The following is an 18,751-nucleotide window of genomic DNA, read 5'->3' on the forward strand; positions in this document are numbered from 1 at the left end:
ACCACACATTCACCACACGTTCACCATACGTTCACCACACGTTCATTGCTTGATCACCACACGTTCGCCACACGTTCACCACACGTTCACCGCCCGTTCATCGCGCACGACGCAGTGCGGTGAACGCGGTGCCCACCCCCCCCTAGCCGGCCACGGCTATAGGGGCCGCGAGGGAGTGCGGCGGTGGTTGGCGTGGCGTCTCACAGGGAGCTTGAACTTGTCCTCGAGCTCGCTCAGGGCCATCTTGTTGTACATCTTGGTGATGTCCTGCCGCTCCTCGGTGGGCGTCGTGATCTGGGGGCGGGGGGGGGGGAGAGTTGTCGAGTGGCATTTGTAAAACTCTAATCAACATTTAAACTCGCACTCAACACAGTCGTCAACAACACCGCGGCCTTGCGAGACAAATGTTTGACCGGTGACGTTTAGGGCGATGGACCTTCTTCATGGCACATCGACATGTTTCGCAAGGAAACGGCTTGCAAATGACGCGACGCTTCGTTGGCCCGTCGAGTCGCATCGACCGCCGCGACTCTCGGGGTTCAGCTCGCCACGAGCTTCTCTCCTCTCGGCCGCATCCATCAGTCGCCGTTCGCCAGCACGGCGTTTGTGCCAGGCTAGGTGCACTCCGATGCCACGTGAAGTGTCAGGCAGGAGGTCACGGGACACACCCAGGTGCCATGGGTTGATCGAGATGACTGGCAGGTGCGTGACTTGTGCTCCCCACTGTGCCAACTCGCTGCATTTTATCCGCCCGGCGCTGCACTCATTGTTGTGAGCATCGTCCCTCTACTCTCCGCTGTTGTTAAAGGGCGACTGCCTCCAACTGCACGAGGACAGCGTCCTTCACGAGCTTTGTAAACCCACCAAGGGTATTGAACACGTTCACCAGCGAAACGTCGTACTCGAATTGTAAATGTTTGTGGGTGTACTCTCCAACATACTGAACTCGTAACTAATTGGCACGGTTTGTTTACGTGACAACCCTTACACCATTGGCTGTGTCGGGTGGTGGCGGGTTTAACGACACATTTATATTCACGCGATCTCACCCAACAACGTGGACTGGTGACCCCGCACGTGCTGGAGGAAGCTGCAAAGTGTCTCTGTGGCTGTGTGGGCTGACATTTATTTATCATGAAATAGTTAGTAAATGTCGATGGTGTTTTGACTGTGGGAAGTCGCATGCAGTAGCATTCGCTAAAAAAAACTCCCAAAAACCTTTATGATATAAAACACTATATTTTATTTTACCAGCTAGGGCCCACTGAGCTACGTCGCTCTATCTTCTTAGTTATTTCGGTAAAGTCATGTAGAATGGAAATAATAAAATAATAAAAATAAAACATAATAAAATAATTCTCACGACGTTTCGGCCACAACACAAGCAGCCGTCCTCAGGTGGAGAACAGGTCTGTCGAGAAGACAGCGTCTTACGTCGCTCTATTTCAGAAGCCACCCGGCTATCACAACAGAGCTCAACGAAGTGGCTTATCACCATGTGGAAATTTATAGCAGCCAAATACTCCACGGATAAAATCGTTCGTGAAAGCCTACGTGTTAAACTGATTTGAAATGTATATAAAAACAAATTTAAACGATAATAATAATGTAATAACGAGATAAAGGCGCAGCCCTGAAACTGCCGGCCTTGAGTGGTGCTTACGTTGGCGAGCGCCACCTCCAGCTCCAGGACCGTGGCCATCTCCTCACGCACGGCCTCCTCGCTCCTCGGCCGCTTGCGGTCGCTCCTCAGCATCGTGGCCATGGAGACCATGAACTGCAGGTAGGCCTCGCGGGCCTAGCAAGAGGTGAGCAGTCAGTCGTCAGTGCGCCTCCAACTCCTCCTCGCCTCGACATTCCTCAGAACCCCCCCCCCCCCCCCATCGAAGACACGTTCGTGTGAGAAACATCGACCACATCGGAACAACATTAACAGAATTGGGCTATGAATGTATTCTGCAGGAGGAATCCGATCGACTACAGAGCTCTTTGTTGCAGATGTCAAGCAGGCGCACGGTTCAGAACGTTACAACAAACAATGCGGACACACGATCGGAGTGCAAAGTCTAGGAAAATTAATCAAATCACTTTACACAACGTAACTACTCTTTGTTTTATCTCACCAGTTAAAGCCCACCGGGGTATTAACTTATTTTTCAAAGGCGACCAGGCCACAACTGATAGCTCAACAAACTTGATGATTACGATTGGACAATTAAAGACACAAGGCCACAGGAGTGCGACTGTGGCCATGCAACCCAAGTTGTGCACCGCATGGTAAATCCAGAGACACGCAGAGATGCATGGAGACCCATAGGGACACAGAGATACATGGAGACCCATAGGGACACAGAGATACATGGAGACCCATAGGGACACATAGAGACCCATACAGATACATAGTGACACAGAGATGCATGGAGACCCATAGGGACACATAGAGATGCATGGAGACCCATAGGGACACAGAGATACATGGAGACCCATAGTGACTCATCGAGATGCATGGAGACCCATAGGGACACATAGAGACCCATACAGATACATAGTGACACAGAGATGCATGGAGACCCATAGGGACTCATCGAGATGCATGGAGACCCATAGGGACACATAGAGATGCATGGAGACCCATAGGGACACAGAGATGCATGGAGACCCATAGGGACACATCGAAATACATGGAGACCCATAGGGACACATAGAGACCCATACAGATACATAGTGACACAGAGATGCATGGAGACCCATAGGGACTCATCGAGATGCATGGAGACCCATAGGGACACATAGAGATGCATGGAGACCCATAGGGACACAGAGATACATGGAGACCCATAGTGACTCATCGAGATGCATGGAGACCCATAGGGACACAGAGATACATGGAGACCCATAGGGACTCATCGAGATGCATGGAGACCCATAGGGACACATAGAGATACATGGAGACCCATAGTGACTCATCGAGATGCATGGAGATCCATAATGACACAGAGATACATGGAGACCCATAGGGACACATAGAGACCCATAGAGATACATAGTGACACAGAGATGCATGGAGACCCATAGGGACTCATCGAGATACATGGAGACCCATAGGGACACATTAAAGACACGCCACGGAAGTGTGGTTGTAGGCATGCAACTCAAACTATGGATCTCGCAGTGAACCCACTGTGGCAGTCTGCGCTCGTTCAACGGAGGAGAGGAACAGCGACACGACACAAACTCGCTCTCCAAAAGCCACAATTGCTTAGCAATCCACTCACGACTGCTTATTCGAGAGATACGGTACTCTGCTGCCCTCATTTCCAGTATTAAGTTGCAGTGCTGTTTTTTTGTTTACCTGCCATGACATGGACCAGAAAACATGGGCCACTGGCACAAAAAACGAAAAAAGCAAATACCTGGGAGCGATCCACGCGTGGAGTTGACCCCGCGATGTAGAAAGAGGAACACGCGGACTCGAGAACACACGCGGTGTTCATGACATCGTTCCCAAACTAAACAAAACTATTCTTTTTATCTTACCAGGTAAGGCCCACTGAGCTACGTAGCTCAGTGCAGAAGCGACCTGGCCATCACAGATGATAGCTCAACGAAGTGGCTCATCATCATCATCATCACAGATGATAGCTACACGAAGTGGCTCATCATCATCATCATCATCACAGATGATAGCTCAACGAAGTGGCTCATCATCATCATCATCATCACAGATGATAGCTCAACGAAGTGGATCATCATCATCATCATCACAGATGATAGCTCAACGAAGTGGCTCATCATCATCATCATCATCACAGATGATAGCTCAACGAAGTGGCTCATCATCATCATCATCATCACAGATGATAGCTACACGAAGTGGCTCATCATCATCATCATCACAGATGATAGCTCAACGAAGTGGCTCATCATCATCATCACAGATGATAGCTCAACGAAGTGGATCATCATCATCATCATCATCATCATCACAGATGATAGCTCAACGAAGTGGATCATCATCATCATCATCACAGATGATAGCTCAACGAAGTGGCTCATCATCATCATCATCATCATCATCACAGATGATAGCTCAACGAAGTGGCTCATCATCATCATCATCATCACAGATGATAGCTACACGAAGTGGCTCATCATCATCATCATCACAGATGATAGCTCAACGAAGTGGCTCATCATCATCATCATCACAGATGATAGCTCAACGAAGTGGCTCATCATCATCATCATCATCATCACAGATGATAGCTCAACGAAGTGGCTCATCATCATCATCATCACAGATGATAGCTCAACGAAGTGGCTCATCATCATCATCATCACAGATGATAGCTCAACGAAGTGGCTCATCATCATCATCATCACAGATGATAGCTCAACGAAGTGGCTCATCATCATCATCATCATCACAGATGATAGCTAAACGAAGTGGCTCATCATCATCATCATCACAGATGATAGCTAAACGAAGTGGCTCATCATCATCATCACGTGGAAATGTATCGCAGCCAAATACTGGAAACGCGTGATGTTGATTCTAAATGTGGAGGGAAAAACCGGAGGACCCGGAGAAAAAAATCAACGCGACCATGGGGAGAGAGACACGCAGACTCTAAATACAGCAGGCGTCGGGGGCCGGGATAGAACCCACGACCTCCTGTATACTAGGCGAGGTATAAGAAGAGATTTTACCCGTGCTGGCAATAAAACAGTTGTGGTAAGATGTTAAAACACCAAACTGAAACCATTTCCAATGAACCATGTCTGCATTAACCACAATACTTGTGGTGAACATGCACACACAAAGCATGCTCTGGTGGTATATGATGATGCATTGTCTCTGAAGCTGATTGGTCCACACCACAGACAGCGAGTCTTCGTGGTTCGTGCAGTGGATAGACCACGGCTCGCAGCCCGTTATAGATTTTATTTCTTTCTTTTAAGGCAGTTTTGTTGACGAGTGTTGATTTGTCTTCTTGTTGAAACTTCATAGCGGTGAGGATGGCAGATTTGGGGAGGGGAGGAGGAGGGGGGGGGGGCATTTGTCACCGACATTTCTAACTGTTGCTCGCCAGGGTCACATCTGCTTGCAGTTTGTGAGAGTTCAGCACTGAGCGCTTCATTCTATTTCTGCTCCTCGCTCCGTCGTCTCGGCCATCGCACACAGACACACACACACACAGACACACACACACACAGACTCACACACACAGACACACACACAGACTCACACACACACAGACTCACACACACACACACATACAGACTCACACACACACACAGACACACACAGACACACACACAGACTCACACACACACACAGACTCACACACACAGACACATACAGACTCACTCACACACACAGACTCACACACACAGACTCACACACACAGACACATACAGACTCACACACACACACACAGACTCAGACAGACTCATACACACACATACTCACACACACAGACAGACTCACAGACACGGACACACACGGACTCACACACACACAGACTCACACATATTGACTCACAGCAACAACCGCCATTCGCCACTAAGTGGCGGTGACGTCACCACGACGCTTGTGCCAGGCCATGTGCACCTTGAGGCCACGTGAAGTGTCGAACGCCCGCTGGCAGGAGGTCACGGGGCAAACCCAGGTGCCACAGGTCAACTGACTGAGATGACCGAGATGACTGGCTGATGCAACACCTGTGCCCCCTACTGTGCCAACTTGCTGTGCTTTAGCCACCCGACGCTCCGCTCGTTGTTGTGAGCGTCGCTCCTCCCCCCTCCGCTGTTGGAGGGCGACTGCCCCCAACTGCCCAGTAGCGTCCTTCACGAGCCTCCTCCACAGAGGCCGGTCTTGACACCGCTGGTACCAGTCATCGGCAAGTCCACTCAGCTCCACATCATCCTGTACTAAATCACTCCATCTCTTCTCTAGCCCGTGCCGCGTCCGTTTAGCCCCCTCGATCCGGCCGAACAAAAGCTGTTTATTCTAGATTTGAAAAGTTGTTTAGGCATGCGGTGGCTGGGCATGCGGGCTCCATGACCCAGCCAATGCAGCCTTGCCTGCCGGAGGAGCTCACCGATGGGACTTTGTCCAGATCTTTCAATGATATGTGAGCTCCTCACACAATCCAGCCTGGATCGTAGGCAGGCCAGCCTAAATGTTTCTAACCGGCGAAGATGTTCAATTAGGGGGGTCCACATTTCGCACGCATAGAAAAGGGAGGGAAAAACCGTGGCCGAGAAGACAATAAGCTTTGTGTGGAGCGACAGACCAGGTAGCTTCCACACAGCGTTACGCAACCGATTAAAATATAATGCCGCTCGACTGATTCGGAATGAGACCTCTGCTGTCAAACCAGAGCCGGTTATGAGCACACTGCCCAGGTATGGGAAACGCTCCGCTCTCTACACAACTGCCCTATCACCAATTGGGAGTTGTGGGGTGGAGTGTCCAATGGTACAAAATACCCAGGCAGGTGCTTAGTTTTGGTGGGGCTGATGGTAAGTCCCCACCTCTTAGTGGCAAGCTCCAGGTTCAGCAGCAGCACCTCCAACTCCTCCTCTGAGTGAGCAGAAATTACCAGACCATCGGCATACATAACATGGTTGAGCAATAGGGAGCCATCTCTTGACCACACCCGGGCATTGATCAGCCTCCCATTGTATCTGTACCAGATGGAAAATCCTCCGGTACAGCTATTGAAGGATTCACGAACTACGTGGTCGAAAAAGATTTTAAATAATGTCGTAGCCAGAGGACATCCCTGTCGCACCCCAAAGTGAACAGGGAATGGCTCTGACTCCCGGCCACATAGTTTAACACGGGCCAGCTCACCATCATGAAAGTCCTTAATGATCGTGAGCAGCGGGTCAGGGACTCCGAAAGCACGAAGAACAACTCATAGCCCAGGCCTACTGATGGTATCATAGGCCTTGATCAGGTCAATAAAGCAGAGATATAGGTCTTGGTGGAATTCCCTACACCTTTGCTGTAGCAGATGAACAGAAAATATGGCATCTGTGCAGAACCGCCCTTTCCTGAAACCACATTGAGGCTCCGCAAGCCTCTCCTCAGCGTGCCTGGTAAGGCGATGTTGATAGATCCTTGCCATGACCTTTCCCAGCACACTGAGGAGTGAGATGCCCCTGTAGTTGTTACAGTCTGTGCGGTCCCCCTTCTTAAAGAGGGGAACCACCAGGGCATGCCTACAATCCTACAGAACCCGTCCAGTGGTCCAGACTGTTGTTATGATGTCATGTAGGGCAGTCTGTGCACAAACGCCACCCTCCCTCAGCATTTCGCTTGAGGGATCATCTCTGCCCGGTGCCTTTACTGGTCTCAGACTCTGGATCGCCTTCAGTACTACCTCAACAGATGGCACCTCAGTCAGCCACTCACAGGGGGTGACTTCTTCCAATATTTGAGGCACCGCAGCCTCAACAGTGTCATCCCTACTTTGTCCCACGATGGTTTCCAGGCTGAGGAATTTCCCCTCCCCCAGGACCTCACATACATTCTGAGATGCACACACAAGCAGAGATGCACACACACGCACACACGGATAGACACACACACGGAGAGACACATACACATAGATAGCCACACACACACGGATAGCCACACACACACACGGATAGACACAAACACACCGATAGACACAAACACACGGATAGATACACACAGGATAAACACACACACGGATAGCCACACACACGGACAGATACACACACACGGGGGATGAGATGCAAGCTTCCCCCTCCCTCCCTGCCGTCAAGAGGCGACGCCAACGCGTTTGAAGTCGGTATAAAAATAACGCGGAGCCATCGCTCTGCTGCTCGTCCTCCTTGAGGCTCAAACGAGCACCGCCCGCTGGGACGCGCCGCTCGGAGGCGGATCTGGAAACTTCCCTGGACACGGGGAGGGGGGGGAGATAGTGGTCCTGAAATTTCAGGGGTACATTTTGTAGTTGTTAATATGGCCCCACATTGTGCTTATAACGCTCTGAAAAAAAATACTTCTTAGCTCAATGGGATTTACTCGGGGAATAAACTTCTCATAAACTTCCGATGTATTTTGTTTAAAGTTTTGCTGGCTGGCTGGCTGCCTGGCTGACGCGCGGCGGTGATGTCGCCGCGCACGCCTGCGAGATGACGTCATCCGCGACCCACAGCGTCGAGCCGGCTGCGTGCAGCGTGACGTCACGCCTCCACACCCCCCACCCGGCCGTGTATCTCGAGCAAACGCGCGTGCAGTGCTCATTAAAAGTAACAAAGACAACGATGCCCCGTGTAGCCTTAGCAGACCGTTGGGGCAAGTGCTGTTAGCGAGTAGCACCCTATGAAGGCCGGCACCACACACGAGGGGGTGGATGATCAGTACTCGACCCGGCCACCTTTATTGCCCCGGTGGCGATGCTTTCACACACCGCACCAGCTACTCATTTGAGGCTGAGTCAACCTAGGGGAGGCCCAGGACCAGCTCAGATAACCGTGACTGGTGTTGGCCGTGAGCGGGAATCGAATTCGGGTGGCCAGGTTCGCGCTAACGTCTACACTACGGCCTCCCACATTAAAGGTCACCCACCCCCCTACACATGAATCGCCTCGCTTGCTCGGCTCAATGTCGATACCAGGGCAAGGCTCGGGATGTCATCGCCACCCCCGACAACCGTGGCGCCTGCGCCATGGAACAGCGCGCGGCGAGGTGGCAACGGAGTTGGGATTCGCCGTCTCGTCAGTGACCGCGGGTTGCTGAGCGCACGGGCGCTCGGAGACGTTCACGACGTCCGCTTGGATCGTAGCGACGGTGTCGGTCCTGTTTAAGGTAGGACGCGTAAACACGTGGCAAGCGGTGGGGGGTGGGGGCTTGACGTCTCCCACCCAAATCGGCCGCTTCGTCGGAGGAACATCGACCGGGCGACGCAGCACCGCGCCTCCGTCACGAGTGGGGAGCGCAGGGGGGCATCGCAGACGCGAGCCGCAGGCGCGTGAGTGCGTGGCCACGCAAGCCAAACGCCGGAGCAGATGTTCAAACAAAACACACGGAGGCACAGAGAGATACCATAGAGACCCACACAGGTACAGAGAGACACACTTAGATACATTGAGACACACTTCGATACATTGAGACCCACACAGATACACTGAGACCCACTTTGAAACATTGAGACACACTTAGAAATATTGAGACACACTTAGATACATAGAGACCCACGTAGCTACATAGAGACACACTTAGATACATTGAGATACACTTAGATACATTGAGACTCACTTATATACATAGAGACCCACGTAGCTACATAGAGACCCACTTAGAAACATTGAGACACACTTCGATACATTGAAATACAAAGGGACTCATAGAAACGTTTTAAAGACGAGCCAAGAGTAGTAGCCAGGCAACCCACACTACGGACCGCGCAGTAAACCCGCTGTGGTCTACGGCTCCTGCAATGCAGGAGGAGGAAGAGCGACACGACACCAACTCTCTCCCTGCTGAAGCCCTCTCGTCGTGGCAGCAGCAGCAGACATTAGCTTCAACATCACTGCTGCTGCTGCTGCTACCATCACGCGCGAGAGTAGAAGATCACAGCGCAAGCCCAACAGCCCAACTCTCCAAGAAGCCAGCGACTGTCAGCGCGATTGGATTTAGACTCGGGGTGTATTTGTTCACAGCCTTGAGTTAAGAGTCGAATTCTAAATCCACCCGGGTGTGGATGACTGTCATGGGCTCGAACTGAAGTCACCCCTCCTCCCTTCACTCCAAGCCGCCGTGTCGATCACAGAGACAAGGAGCGATGGTGTCAGGTCGCGGTGAGCGGTGCAAACGTCACCGCTCACCAATAGCCACTCGCCCAACCGCTTAGCGGCAATCCGTGAGTCGTAGTGGGGGGTGGGGCGGCTTGACGCGGCCTTCATCCAGCAGTGGATTGACCACGGCTGATGATGATGACGATGGTGACGAACTAAATAGATTTTAAATACTTCTTGAATTTTTTTTTACCAACGACTAGGTCCCGCTGTTGCAGGACCCTCATGAGAAAGAGCCCAAAGACTCAGTGAAACATTTCTGTATCAATGTAAACACAACTGTTATAACATTATTACCATCAAAGTAATGTAATCATGAAACGTGTGTGTGCGTGTTCTCTCCGATCACTGAGTCACATCCCCAACACGAGCCGCATTTGCCACGAGCAGTCGCGTAACGAGCATAGTGGGGGGCAGGGGGGGGCAGGCGGGGGGGGCAGGGGGGGGCAGGCAGGGGGGGTGCCCCCCACCCCCCGTCTCCCCTGGTGGCCAAAGCTACGAGTTGGGACCCCTTCACAACCACCATGGGATTTGTTTCCAGCAACAGGGTCAAAGAACAATAACACTCATTAAACATGCCGTTTGAATTAATGTTTGCGTGGAAATGCTTTAATTTACGTTTCCACGTTTTTTTTATGTTAATTTAACTAGAGCGGTAACATTTGGCTTCCGCAAATTGCGCATCGCGTGTTTGTGTCGATGCTGTTGTTCTCATCAAAGTGTAACCAGCTGGAACAAGCAGGGCTGTAGTTGGCTGCGTTTTGCAAAGACGCAGCGCCCCTACAGCGTTAAATGTTGGAGACCGTGAGCGTAACGATGATGCGATCAGGTAAGAGGAGCCTCGATCTAGAATCGCCTGGGTGAGACCGTGCGAGACAAATCGAATATTGGGGCCCCACCTGACCTATTGCCGTACCCCCTGAGCTGATGATGTCGTGACTACACCACTAATAATGTAGTTACTACACCACTGATAATGTAGTTACTACGCCACTGATAATGTAGTTACTACACCACTGATAATGTAGTTACTACACCACTGATAATGTAGTTACTACACCACTGAAAATGTAGTTACTACACCACTGATAATGCAGTTACTACACCACTGATAATGTAGTTACTACACAACTGATAATGTAGTTACTACACCACTGATAATGTAGTCACTCCACCACTGATAATGTAGTTACTACACCACTGATAATGTAGTTACTACGCCACTGATAATGTAGTTACTACACCACTGATAATGTAGTTACTACACCACTGATAATGTAGTCACTCCACCACTGATAATGTAGTCACTACACCACTGATAATGTAGTTACTACGCCACTGATAATGTAGTTACTACGCCACTGATAATGTAGTCACTCCACCACTGATAATGTAGTCACTACACCACTGATAATGTAGTTACTACGCCACTGATAATGTAGTTACTACGCCACTGATAATGTAGTCACTACGCCACTGATAATGTAGTTACTACACCACTGATAATGTAGTTACTACACCACTGATAATGTAGTCACTACGCCACTGATAATGTAGTTACTACACCACTGATAATGTAGTCACTACGCCACTGATAATGTAGTCACTACGCCACTGATAATGTAGTTACTACACCACTGATAATGTAGTCACTACGCCACTGATAATGTAGTTACTACACCACTGATAATGTAGTCACACCACTGATAATGTAGTCACTACACCACTGATAATGTAGTTACTACACCACTGATAATGTAGTCACTACGCCACTGATAATGTAGTTACTACACCACTGATAATGTAGTTACTACACCACTGATAATGTAGTCACTACGCCACTGATAATGTAGTCACTACGCCACTGATAATGTAGTCACTACACCACTGGCCACGAGTCGTAAGTGAATTCTGTCCATTCTCCTCACCGTTCTGTAATTGCCGTCACCGTAGTAATAATCCTTGGAGGGGAGGCCAAGCATTGGCTGATCGACCTGGGCAGAGGAACACAGGCGGAGGATAAGCCACACACACAACGTGGACTCGTGCAGTCGGAGATATCAGTCGGAGGGACCCGAGTGGACGAGTGTGCGCACTAAGGGCGGTGTCTGCTCGACACGCACAACCACCACAACAAATGCAAAGATCCCCCGTGTAGCCTTAACAGACTGTTGGGGCAAGTGCTGTTAGCGATTTGCACCCATGAAGGCCGGAACGGCACACGAGGAGTTGGGTGGCCAGCACCACGCTCGGCCGCCCTTGTCTCCCCAGTCGCGATGTTTGCACATCGCACCAGGTACTCATTTAAGGCTGAGTCGACCTAGGAGAGGCCCAGGACAGATTTAGATCATCGTCACCGGTGTTGGCCGTGGGCGGGAATCGAACTCGAGTGGCCGGGTTCGTAGCGCAGCGTGGCGCTAACCCGCCGCTCCACCGCTCCCTCCCCACCACCACCACCACCACAGTCCTAACCTCTGCATCCCCACAAGACTGTGAGATCACAGAGCGATGTTTGTCTTTGGGGGTCATCCTTAAACACGCCTCGCTTGGGAAAACACGGCCCGGGGCCTTTGCTGTGTAACTCCGCTGACACGGCGACCGAGCGTGACCAGCCGCCAGTCCTGCCGAGATCTCCGACGAGGCTTGCGACGCGAGGTGGTTACAGAAGATGATGCAACTTGAACGAGTTGGTACGGTTACCCCCCCCCCACTCCTTGGGGGGGGGCGGGGGGGGGGGCTCAGTGACCCCCAATCGCACCGAAGGGCGGTCACGAAACGGGACCAATTTTTGTCGATGCCGCAGAATTTTTGCCTTCGCAATGTTCCACGTGGGTACATTGTGTATATACACACACACGTGTATACACACATGTATGTAGCTATACACACACACGTGTATACACACATGTATGTAGATATACACACACACGTGTATGTATACACACATGTATGTAGATATACACACACACGTGTATACACACATGTATGTAGATATACACACACACGTGTATGTATACACACATGTATGTAGATATACACACACACATGTATGTTTACACACACATGTATGTATACACACACACGTATGTAGATATATGTTGAACTTCTTTACTTTATTTAACCGGGAGACGATATATATAGCATCGATTCATGGAACATTGCCTCTTTGTACATTTTATATTTGTATATAGAAAACGACGTTACAATCAGCTATTGATGCACGGCTTCGTATTGACAGCCCCATGCACGCCCCGTGTTGAACCACGCGCGCCTCCCTCCACGCTGCTGCACAGAGATGCAGCGCACGTGTATCACGATCGTGCGTTGTTCGACGTTTCGGCTAAGGCGCGTGCTGCTTCGCTTCACTTCCTGAACGAGGCTCCCAGCACGTGGGTAGCCGAAACGTCGGACGTCGTGCTGGCGAGAGCGAGAGAGAGCGAGCGAGCGGGTGGTGGTGGTGTGCGCTCACGTGGATGACGTGCTTGTTGGAGTCCTCGTCGTCAGGCCCCACGTACATGTCCACGATGACCCTCTTCCAGAAGACGGCGTTCAGCTTGGCGAGGACGTTGTCCAGCCGCCAGTCGTCCCCTGCGGGGCCAGACGCGACCACGACGACAGCCCGAAGCTCGCCGACAATCGCGCAGCGCAAAGTTTGTTGGTAAAAAACTAATAATGTCATTCGCGTCGGATCATCGTCACGAGGGTTACCACCTCGCCACAACACCCACCCACCCAGCCAGCCCCTGTGAGAGACAGAGCCTCGATAGATGTGGCTGGTTTTCTTTTTTTCTTCTGGAGGCGGATTCCCCCACGAGCAACGCAACTTCACACAAAAGTTTCGTTCGTGTCGGATCGGTCTCTACGAGAGTTGCCGTGAGCCCCACGTCACACACGCACGCACGCGCACGCACGCACAGGTCATTCATTTAAGTTTTGACCAGAGTGTCCGCTTTTCTCTGGGGCGAGTCTCTAATAGCAACATAACTTTACACTAAAGTCTCATCCATAATGGCTCATCGTTACGAGAGTTACCGTGACGTCCTTCTCCGCCCTCCTCTGTTATGAACAGGGCCAATGCTGCGTGATTAACGCGTTCGACCCGAGAGGGCTAGAAATCATTTTTAAAAAACCGAAAGCAGCCGGAGTAAACACCCAGCAAACAATCGAGAGATTTGCCGCAGCACCGCGTGCGTGCCAAGGCAGCCCACCCGCCCCTGCCGGGCAACTGCAGACGAGGGCTTCATCATCGCCCCGTCGGGTTGCTCCTCCGGTGGCGACAACGGCGATTCTGAGATCTCCGTGAGAGATGTCGCTCGGAGCACGCGGTCTGGTGGGGGGCTCGAGTCTGGGGGGGGGGGGGCTGGAGTCTAAAGGGGGAGCTGGAATCTAGAAGGGGGGGGCTGGAGTCTGCGGGGAGGGGGGGGGGGATATAGAGGGGGGGCTGGAGTCTGGAGGGGGGGGGCTGAACTGGAGTCTGGAGGGGGGGGGCTGGAATATAGAGGGGGGCTGGAGTCTGGGGGGTGGGGCTGAGGGGGGGGCTGGAGTCTCGGGGGCGTCTGGAGTCTGGGCGGGGGGTGGAGTCTTGGGGGGGGGGGGCGGGGTCTAGAGGGGCCCTCTGCCCCGAGTGTACCGTGAGTCGTGGTCCAGTTGTCGTTGGTCACGGGCCAGTCGCCGATCCCGTCCAGGAGATTCAGCAGCGGCTCCGAATCCCTCTCCTCTATGGCAGCTGGGTGTGGAAACAAAGACATGAAGCACGCCACGTCACGCATACGCAGGCCATCGGTGAATGCCGCACACGAAGGTGCCGGAGGACTCACGTCCGCTGCGTAACAACTCCCTCCCACGATTGCTTTTTTTTTTCATCGCCATCGTCATCATCATTGTCAGACACGGTCAAGCAATCCACTGCTGGGTGAAGGGCCACTCACTCCAAGCCGCAGCCGCTGCGGCCGCCGCCGCCACCACCTCTCGCACCGAATTCGTGGCTCCATTTCCTCTCTGGGCGTCCCCTCTCTGACCCGTTCCATTCCTTACCTGCCGCTGCGATATTATTCTTGGCCGGCGGCCATTGCCATCAGCATCATGATCATCATCAGCACCATGATCATCATCAGCACCGTCATCAAATATACGTTTTTGCGCGGGACGTCAATTCGCAGTTGCTGACCACGGAGGCTCAATACGCACAGCAGCCAGCGACAAGCGACCACGGGGAGAGAGAGACACGCAAACCCCAAATATACAGCAGCAGGTATCGTCAGGGTCGGGATCCAACCCACGACCTCCTGTATACCAGGCGAGGGAGTTAACATCTCCTAGCCACGGTGGCGCTTGCCGGCACCGTAATATATACAGCAGCAAAACGAGCGTTTACTTTTTAGCAGTCGCTTGCTTACTCCAAGCGCCGCGGCGCAATCACGGCAAGACGCAGGGGGCAGAATTTCTGACGAGAGACGAGGAGGGGAGGACCTGGGGCGGTGCCAACGCGATGTAGACAAAGACACGAATCGCTGCGTCGGCGCCCGGCCAGCTCCCGTCCCCGTGACACCAGCGGGGCCCTTTCTCACGGCCACGTTCTAACACCACCGGCCGCCGCTGTCGTGCAATGCCGACCGGTGTCGTCACCACTCAAAGGCGGCTCTACCCGCGTGCACCGGGCAGCAGGGAGGTTTCTCCGATTTGTTTCTGGCTATAGACGAGCCTTGAGCCCGTCCAAGGACGGGTGTATTGCGGTAAATGTGAAACTTGCAAGCGAAAGGCCAAGCGCGACGTGATGTTCATTGCATCCATTCGTGTGCAATCGGTAAGGGCGCGGTGACACAGACGTATTTCATTTGGAGGTTATAATCCCTTGTTCATCATGACGTCCTTTTTACGTCGATGTCTCAACAGCGTTACGGAGACCACGTGATGACGTGAGGGTTCTGCCTTTGTAGTGAGGGTTCTAAGTTGACGCCGAGGAGGGGGGAGGAGGCGCCTCGCCACCCCATGTGGAGTGACGTCAGCCGCTAATTATTGTGAATGGGGGGCTGTTCGATGTGGAGTGACGTCATCTGCTCATGATCATTAATGGCGGGGGGGGGGGGTGCTACATGTGGAGGACGTCACCTGTTCATGATTATTAATGAGGGGGGCTGGTCGACTTGGAGTGACGTCACGCGCGGTACACACAAACATTATTGGCTCATATTCTAGATTTGAAGCTTTCGTGACTGCAAGGATTCATACTCTTAGTTCTTTCGGTAAAATTAATAAAAAATAAAATAAATTTAATAAAACTTATTTTATTTTATTTTTTATTAATTTTAATTTTATTTTTTTACCTACGTGACTTTACCGAAAGAACTAAGAGTATGGCTCATTATAGTAGTACATTGTTTATTAGACCAGGTAAGGACCATTGGAGCTGTTCACCCGTTGGTGTTCACCCGTTGTTGCTGTTCACCCGTGCTTGGCTATTTGCTTTAGCAGGCCACCCAGTTAAACTAAAACCCATTAACAAAACAACTTGTTTTTTTTACCAGGTAAGGGCCCCCCCACTGAACGGCGACGTAGCTCTTTCTCAGCAGCGAGCTGCCCACCACAAACGAGAGCTCAACGAAGTGGCTTCACACGTGGACATTGACAGCAGGCAATTCTCTCCGACGTAAATCTGTATTCCGATTCTGATTCGTCCTGAACTTTGCGGCGTTGGAGAGGAAACATTGCCGCGTGCGCGTGCGCGCGTCTATTGGATCGTGTCCACGCGCTGCGCGCGGATGCGTAGGCACGAATTCTGGCGTAAATATTCCGATGTCTGGAAGCAGTCGTTAGAGGCCATTATTGTCCGATAAACATCATTAAACTTCCCGAAGAGCCTTCCAAAGCATCGTAAAAGAATTATGGTATTTATTTTTCATTCTGGCAGCTTCGAGGAAAGTGCCTGCACAATACGAACCCCGGCAGACGTATTTCCGTGCGCGAGGATATGTCGAACGATGGCATCATCATCACGCGAGGAAGAACAGGCGTGCGCACGCATGGATTATTGTCTCGCCCTTTCCAAACACGCGTTTCGGCTGCACAGGATTGACGGGTATTTGGCGATGATGACGTCAAGTTGCCGAGTCGCAAGGTTAGATGACGCCATAGTCTGCGCGTGTGACGTCATCGCCTTGGCTGAAGATCCCTTCGCATAATCGCTGGAGGAGTTTTTTTTCGTCCAAGTTTTTTAGAAACCCTGAAGTTAATTTGTCCGGTACTCTCTCATGGGGTAAACGTCTAATAGCAACACAACTTAAACCGAAATGTCATTCAAATGTCATCATCTTGACGAGAGTTATCATGAGCCCCATGTTGCAGAGAGCATGGACAGACGGATGGACGAACAGGTGGATGGAGAGACGGACAGAGCTGATGTCACAATCTCAGCTCAAGTTGGACTCTGTCAAACGGTCAACCTTGAGTCTCTAAACCACTTACATTCGTTGATGCAGGATCTGTACAGCCGTTTGGCTTTCCTGATGGCTTCACGGTTGCCCGTGTCTGGCCTTTCGAGGACATCTGAAAACAGAACAACACAAGCGTGGGTCAAATCATAACTCCGCAACGAGCATTCCATAGCAAGCGTTCTTTTGCGAGCGTTTCGTAACGAGCGTTCCGTAGAGAGTGTTCCATAGCGAGTGTTCCACAGCGAACGTTTCGTAACGAGCGTTCCCTAGCGAGTGTTTCGTAGCGAGCGTTACACAGCGAGCAATCCACAGTCAGAGTTCGATTGTGAGCCGGGTGAAGGGTGGTACAAACCAGTGCTCAATTTCAGCCGAGTCTGTCCGAGCCGGCGAACCAGATAATAATGATAACGATGATAGTGTACCCGGCACACCACGTCCAGTATATGTCCACGGTTACAAAGAGCGGCGAACGGGCCCCGTGACGGCACGCGCCTCGCGGCCCCGGGGCTGCTCAGCGGAGAGTGAGCGGCTCACAATCGTGAAGCTCAGAGAGTTCAACTCCCGGTTGGGAAGCTAACTCAGCCCGTCATCCCTCCGGGGTCGATACAATGAGCGACACTCAGCAGCAGGGAAAGCCAAGAGCGGTTGTTCTCTGGATCGACTCAGGAACAGAATCTGTATTTGCCTGGAGGAGGAATCCCATGAGCTATGATGCTCTATTTTTCACAGATGGCAGGTCAGCGAGTTACGTGATGCAACGGGAATGTGGAATTTCCACCACTGGGCTACAAGGGCTGTCACCGGATGACAAGCTACCAAATAATCCTCCTCGTTTGCTCGCTTGCGCCGGAGGGCGCCACTGTGGTGAGATGTCAACTACCTCGCCTGGTATACAGGAGATCGTGGGTTCGATCCCGACCCTGACGCCTGCTGTATGTTTGGAGTTTGCAGTGTCTCTCTCCCCGTGGTCTCGTGCAATTTTCCCCGCGTCCTCTGGGTTTCCATCCGTATTTGCAATCAACACGCGTTCAAAGTATGTGGCTGCTATACATTCCCACACGATGACAAGCCACTTCGTTGAGATATCATTTGTGACGGCCAAGTCGCTTCTGAAAAATAACTATTCAGCTCAGTGGGCGTTACCTGGTAAGATACAAAAAATATAAGTTTAGTTTTAAAGGTCGCTACGATGTATTGAGATCACGGCCCGGTTCGACTATTTGACCTTTGAGCACGACCTCCATGTCGTCCCGCAGCATGTCGAAGGTGCTGTAGTAGGAGCTGCGCTCGGGGATCACGTGCTTCTTGAGCCAGCCGCCGCACGCGAAGCCGTAGAAGTCCTGGCACGGGTCCACGGTGGAGTCCATGCCGTCCAGGATGCGCGCCGCTGAACTCCCCCCACGCGACACGGGCGAGTGAGGGAGTGGACGAGCGATGGAGCAAGCGAGCGAGAGATAGGGCGAGTGATAGATCAGGCGGGC

The 18,751-nt window shown here is 51.7% G+C and overlaps 1 protein-coding gene across 1 annotated transcript in view; it reads right to left on the reverse strand.

Annotated features, from left to right (window-relative positions):
- The window catches only part of LOC144942809 (membrane metallo-endopeptidase-like 1), a 51,409-nt gene that overhangs the window by 24,622 nt on the left and 8,036 nt on the right, over nt 1-18,751 (reverse strand). Inside the window, exons 4-10 of the mRNA XM_078869783.1 lie at nt 18,496-18,657; nt 17,302-17,382; nt 14,471-14,566; nt 13,310-13,428; nt 11,769-11,834; nt 1,664-1,798; nt 205-294 (exon numbers count right to left, since the gene is read on the reverse strand). Coding sequence (XP_078725909.1) covers nt 205-294; nt 1,664-1,798; nt 11,769-11,834; nt 13,310-13,428; nt 14,471-14,566; nt 17,302-17,382; nt 18,496-18,657 — 749 coding nt within the window. The remainder of the gene's footprint in view (nt 1-204; nt 295-1,663; nt 1,799-11,768; nt 11,835-13,309; nt 13,429-14,470; nt 14,567-17,301; nt 17,383-18,495; nt 18,658-18,751) is intronic.

This window comes from Lampetra fluviatilis, chromosome 28 (assembly GCF_964198595.1).
Source record: "Lampetra fluviatilis chromosome 28, kcLamFluv1.1, whole genome shotgun sequence".
NCBI classification, from domain to species: domain Eukaryota; kingdom Metazoa; phylum Chordata; class Hyperoartia; order Petromyzontiformes; family Petromyzontidae; genus Lampetra; species Lampetra fluviatilis.